The sequence below is a fragment of the Merops nubicus genome, unplaced genomic scaffold (assembly GCF_000691845.1).
Source record: "Merops nubicus isolate BGI_N331 unplaced genomic scaffold, ASM69184v1 scaffold24899, whole genome shotgun sequence".
Lineage (NCBI taxonomy): Eukaryota > Metazoa > Chordata > Aves > Coraciiformes > Meropidae > Merops > Merops nubicus.
In genome coordinates this window covers 2,390-8,750 of record NW_008633393.1, presented here as the reverse complement: position 1 = coordinate 8,750, position 6,361 = coordinate 2,390, and the positions used below count along the sequence as shown (strand labels likewise).

General features: G+C 56.5%; 1 protein-coding gene across 1 annotated transcript; it reads right to left on the bottom strand.

Annotated features, from left to right (window-relative positions):
* Positions 1-226: 226 nt before the first annotated feature.
* Positions 227-6,110, bottom strand: LOC103780567 (mannan-binding lectin serine protease 1-like; the record flags this gene model as incomplete). Its single annotated transcript, XM_008948256.1, has 3 exons — positions 227-1,122; positions 4,904-4,978; positions 5,973-6,110. Coding segments are annotated over 3 exons (1,109 nt in total), but the record flags the coding sequence as incomplete, so codon positions are not given.
* Between the last annotated feature and the right edge of the window lie 251 nt (positions 6,111-6,361).

Below are 6,361 nucleotides of genomic sequence, written 5' to 3'. Positions count from 1 at the left end.
CTCAAGCAGAGGATGCTGGCTGAGATCTCGCCCTTCGCTCCCTTCCCCCAGCTCCCAAGCAAAGGTTTCCTAAGAGGGCCGCGAAGGGCTGCGGGGCCAAGCGAAAGAAGCGAGGCGGAGGCCGGCGGGGGCCTGGCGTGCACCGAGCGTCGCGGCCGCCGCTTTCGAAAGACCAGAGGCTGCAGCACCCTGGGAAGGGAGCTGCGGCAGCGGGCGGCTTAGTCACTCATCTCTCCAGCTCTGCCTCCAGAAATGTCCACCGCTCTGAGGAGCCCGTCTTCTTCTCCACCCAGTCCACGTAGTTGGAGACTTTGGTGTACACGCCGTACACCTGCTTGCTGCCACACTCCTCCGGGCCGCCCCAGGAGACCAGGCCTTGGGCCACCCACCTCCGGGTTCCTGGGTCCTGAATGACGAAGGCTCCTCCGCTGTCTCCCAGGCAAGTGTCCTTCCCGCCTTCGTAGTAGCCGGCGCAGAACATGTTCTCGGTCACGCTGTAGTTCCCCGACCGCGACTCGTAGCTGGTCTTGCACTCTGCGTGCAGCACCACCGGCAGCTTGACGTACTGCAGGATGTCGGACAGCGTCCTCATGCCCGAGCTGATGATCTCATCCACTGTGATGTTGGGGTTGGAGATACCCCAGCCAGCCACCAGCCCCAGTGTGTTGGGGTGAGGCCCCTCCAGCTCGTGCTCAAACTGGGGCAGGCAGACAGGCATGACGTACTTCCCCATGGTCACCTTCTCCTTCAGCTTGACCAGAGCGATGTCGTGGTTATAGTTCTGGATGTCAAACTCCTCGTGGAGGATGATCCTCTCCACTGTCCGGTTGACGGCCTCCATCTTGTTCCTCACATCATGAAGGGCCAGGTAGACGGTGACGTGCTCCTTGGAGACAGGGATGACGGTCTTGTCCCTCCGCTGGGAGCGGAGCACGTGGGCGGCCGTCAGCACCCAGGAGTCTGAGAGCAGGGCCCCGCTGCCAAACCACTTGTCATTGGGCACCCGGGACATGTCCTCCACCACAATCAGGGCCTGCCAGGGGAAGAACCCGGGCTCTGCGTTTCGCCCCCCAATGATGCGCTTAATGATCCCAGGCAGAGGACGAGCCGGCCGGCCACACACTGGGGACAAAAAGGACAGGACAGTTACCCCCAGCACTTATCTAGGGAAAAAATGAAAAGGGACATCCTTCTAGATTATGCCACATGGCTGGTTATCTTCAAACAAAACACTCATGTTTGGGTTTTTTTCCACAGAGGGCAACTCTTTGCCTTTTCTCAGTGAATGAAGCCCATCCTCCCTGTCATCTTCACCTTCTGGCAGAGTGTGCTTCAGAGCTTGGAGCAGGCTGGGTATTACACCCCATCCCCTACACTAACAAGTTTTTGAAGGTAGGTCTGAGAAAGGAGCGCATCTACCCTTCTGAAGGGTTTTGTTTCCTAAAAGCTCCTTTCATGTCTTCCCTGCAGGGTGGAACCATTTCTAGTGGCAGCTGTTTGCCCTTCTGGAAAAGGGACAATCTATTGCTCTTCCATGAGGAAGGTGGGGTGACCTTTGTTCAGCCCTTGTGAAGCTAGTCACAAAGAGGCCAGCCTGAAGCCTACATGACTTGTCTAGTTTCTTCTGTGAAGCAGGAACCACCCTATGTTTCTCTAAGCCTGAGGGTTAAACATGAAACCAGGAGACCTCAGTGCTAGTGCTGCCTCTGTCTCCAGCCTGCTAAGTGACTTTGGGCTCTCCTCCTCTCTCTGGTGTTTGAGCTATTTCAGCAGTACTTGTGGAGCATAGAGCAAGTTTCTTTGCTCATAGCCACAGAACAATTTGGTCCAGCTCTCCAAGAGTTATGAACAGCCATACCAAGCCCTCTGGATGTCCCAAACTTGCTGTGGCTGTGAACAGTGAGGCAGTGATTAGAGAAGTGTCTTGTCTATGGATTGGTAGAACCTGTTGGTTTTCAGGATGTGGGCTCCTTTTGCCCAAGTGCCCATTGAAACCCCAGTCCTGGCATCTGCTCTGCTGACAGAGAGAGAACTGAAACCAAATTGAGTCACTAGACCCCATGCTGGACTAGGGAAGGAAGCATCTTCAGAGCTGGGAGCTCCCTGCTCCTGTGGTCCTGGGTCTGCAGGGGTCCATCCTGGGTTTAACCATGGGCAATCAAGGCCCATTTAGCCCCTAAAGTTGCTCAGAAAAAGTAGTCTCTGAGATACCTTCTCCTTCCTCATCATTGCTATAGACTGTGTAAGGAGGATGTGAATGTCCTTGGCCAGGAGACCATAGACTTTCTAGGCAGACTTCTGGCTACCACCCTAGGTGGTAAAAAGGCTCAAAAGGCCTTGGGAAGGGTCAAGATCTTGGCATGTGTCAGGGCAGGGCTGCAGCACATGAGGCCCTATCATGAAGGGAGGCAGAGAGCCTCTGTAGGAAAAGGATGGGCTTGTGCCAAGGTCCCATGTGCTGGACCTCTATTCCAGAGAGGCTGAAGGATTTACCCTGCAAATAGCAGGCTCATTTGATGTAAAGGGGGAGCTGTTGCCCACTGGGCATGAGTATGGGCAGTCAGAATTGTGTGTAGCACACTACTGGGCTGTGGAGGCTTTCATCTCGGCTCAGCTAACCCAAAGCTGTACCACATCTCCTGACGCTGATGTCAGGCACAGATTCAGCAAAACATATGAACCAGGGTGGGACTTCAAGCACTCTAAGTAGTAGCAGACCTTAGTATTGGTTTATACCTGTGTGATCTGTGCTCCAGATAGGCACCATGGTGCTACCAGATTCCTTAGGGAAGGGCAAGTGGAAGGATCCTTCTATATCAAAGACCTGACAGATGCTATGATTTCTGCCAAGCCTGGATTACAGTAAAACAGGGCTGTGGCTTAAAAGGTTATTGTACAGCTGAGCTGGTAGTTGGGACAAGGAGATAGCTTGAGGGCCAGCCTGCACTTTGCAATTCCTCACTTTGCAGCTCAGTTTCTGGAGTGATTTGGCTGGATCCACACCACTTCAGAAGCAGAAAGGCCAAATGAGTAATACTGCAGCCTCACCGTGCCCTGTGAGCTCTTAGCCCTTCTGAGACCATCCAGACCCTTGCCTGGCTCCGGCTCAGTGTGCCAAAAAACCCAGGGGAATGTCAGTGGGAGGACTAGAGCCTGACATCAGCCCAGCCTCACCTTTTGCTCTGAGATCTGTCACGAGGTCTGTGGTCTCACAGCCATTTGCCCTCCCGGAGGAGCTGTGGCTGAAGAAGGCTCAGCCATGGGAGGTTGCCTAGCACCATGGTCTTTACTCCTGCATCTCGAGTCCTCATGACAATGAGGCTTTGACCCCCTGGGGCGATGGGATGGGGGCTGAGAGGCAGCCTGGCAACCAGGGCAGGAGCACCAGGAGCTGCTAAAGTGGATTTGTTGTGTCTGGGGTCTGCCATGAGATCAAAGGGTGACTGAGGCAGGGAGAGATGGTGGGGAGTGTGTCTGGGCATGTTCTGCTCCCCTGCCTTTCCCCAAGCTGCAAGGAGCAGACAATGTGCTCAGGAAAATAGTCCTTGTGCTTGCCTGCCGCTCCAGAGCCGATGGCCATCCTGGGAAGATGGTTTCAGAGGCAGCCTGTCCAGCCAAACAGTTATTCTATTAAATTACATATCAAAAATGCTGACCAGGCTGCAAAAGCTCCCACTAATGACAGAGGCAGGCGCAGAGTGGCGTAGAAATGGAGTTTTTATTGATGGGGAGATAGCGTGAGACATGGTGGAAGATCTGAAGAGCAGCTGGCCAGCTGCCGCCTGCAGATCCCAATCTCAGGAGAGCCTCACACTCTCTCTGGGATTTTCCATTCTCCTGAAGTCTTTCTGACTTCTGTCACTAATCAGAAGGCCTGGAAATGGCCCATAAAAGCAGCTATGGCCCCCAAAATGTCCCCATATGCTCCCAGCTTAAATTAGTTCAGGCTGAAACATCAAGGAGGGATGCAGGAAGCAGTCACTGCAACAAGATCAACCATAGCCCTGGTCTCCGTGGGATGCAGGCAACCTCAGGAAGTCTCTCCTCCAGCTTTGCAGTTGCTCAGCGTGGCTGGAGAGCAGATACCTTCCATGGGGCTGAGCCAACTCCTGAAGCCCGGGATGGCTGCAGCTGCACGGCAGCCAGATCCCTGCACCTCTCTGGAGAGCAGTCCCTGCACATCTGACCACAGCTTGCACCCAGGGCTGCCTCCAGACTCCCTGCCTGGCAGCCAGGCCTGGCCCCGCACTTGGCTATGGCCAGTCAACTTTCCAGGGACTTTTGTTTAATCCCAAGTGGGCACCTGGCCTGGAAACTTGCTGGCTGCAAACATTTCTGCCACTGCTTAACGGCTGTGACTTTTCCTTCCGTGCAAAGTGGCCAGGTTTTTCTGCAAGGCTTGGAGAGGCGCTAAGTGCTCCTGCATGTGGACACGCTGCTAATGGGAGCGGACAGCTAGTGGTGCTCGGCAGGCAGTGCTTTGCTCTTGGCTGGAAACATCTCTGGTGATGCTGGGGGCTGAGCGTGGTCAGTGGGCTCTGCCCTGGGGCTGCTCCTTTGCTCATCTGCTGGAGCATGGGGCTTAGGGAGCCCTGACAGCTGGGATGGCTGTCACCCCACTGCTGCCCTATACTGCCAGGGAGACTTGCCCTCATCACTTCTGCCCAGAGCCACCACTGCACGCTCACCATCTGGGCCAGCTGGGACAGCAGGAGGCCTCTGTCCCTACCACCCTCCTGGCCATGCTTTGCAGCAGCTGGATTTGTATAGCCAAGGCATATGGCATTGTCACCAGGGAGCTGGGTCCCTGCCTTGCGGAGCAGCAGGTCAGGTCAGGCATGGAGGCATCCTCCCCCAGCATGTCCCCTCTTGCTGTGGGAACCAGCCACCCCAGCAGTAGTACCTGGTCGGCAGGACGGCAGCTTGGTCCCCAGCTCCTCGCTCCTCCATGCTCCCGAAGCGTCGCACGTGTAGGTGGCTGGAAGAGAGCAGAGCATTAGCTGGGCTGCGGGCCTGGCATGAGGGGTGTCTTTTGCAGCAAGGAGATATTGCCCAGCTGTCTGGACCTTTCAAACCTTGCCCAGAGCAAGAGGTGACCTCTATGTTGCGCTCTCTGTGCTGCACTCGCTGGAGGGCCCTGGCAGCCCTGTCCCCAGGCAGGGGACATGCCACCATCCTCAGTTTCATTGCCTCGAGTTTTCTGGAGGGCTGTGCTGCACGCTCAGCCTGGGCTGGCAGCTGCTGCCCCAGTAATGCTGCCAGTGCCCATTCCGCTCAGGATGCTGGGACCAGATGCACAGGGCCAGCGGGTGTGCAGGGGGATATGAGCAGGGAGAAGGAATGCAAGGAAATCCCTTGGCTTTGCTTGCTGAGGGAGGAGGAGGCAGAAGGACTGGTGTGTGTGCACAGCCCTTCTGCTGCCTAGAGCTGGGTCCAAAGGCTGCAGAGACCTGTGGTGCTCGGCAAAGCACCTTGTGGTGTCTCTGTGGTTGTGGACCAGGAGGATAGGGGGGAAACTCTGTCATGATCCCACTGCTATTGGTTCAGCTTTAACTACGCTGGACATTTGGATGCTAGAACAGGGAGCCCTGTAGAGCTCTTTTCTGAGGCTGCTGGACCTGGTGCTCTCTCCAGCAGCAGCTCCTGTCACAGAAACACAGAAACGTTCCTGTGCTGCAGGGAGCAGATGGCGGGGCAAGACACCCACACTGCTCTGCCGAGGCTGTGAATCACCCAGGCAAAGCCCTGGGCAGGGCTAACTCCATCCGACCTCACCATGGAGCCAGCTCCAGCCAGTCTGACAACCCAGCCAGTGCAGACACACGGCACGATGTGTGCAGGCTACATCCACAGCCTGCTGCTTGCAGAGCACCCCGGGGTGTCCATCCCAGCTACCCCTGCTTGCAAAGCCCCTCGGGCCATGTGCCAACCTGCATCGTGCTGTGGGGACACGGCCCGGCCCCTCTGCTCACCGGTGCTGTTGGGGGCCATGTGGTAGTAGGGATGCTGGCAGTGGAACTGGATGGCTGCTCGGTAGGTGGTCAGGTTGTCCCTGGAGGAGAAGGTGACAAAGCCATGCTCCAGCTCCGGCGGCGCCTTGCAGTCTGCAACTGAAAGCCAACACAGAAGGGGGGGGGAGGAGTGAGCCCTGTGCTGTTTCTTGGGGTGCCCAGCCAGCCTGTGGGCTGGTGACCCTGGGCTTTGGCATGTGATGGTGGTCCTATGGGGGAGAGTGAGGGCCCGTATAGTCCTGTATCCCCTTTCTCTAGAGCACCGCAGGGAGCACAGCCTGATGTGGCCTCAGGTGGAAGCAGGAGGCTGGTGCCAGGAGGGGCAGGCTCGGCACGAAAAGCAACACACG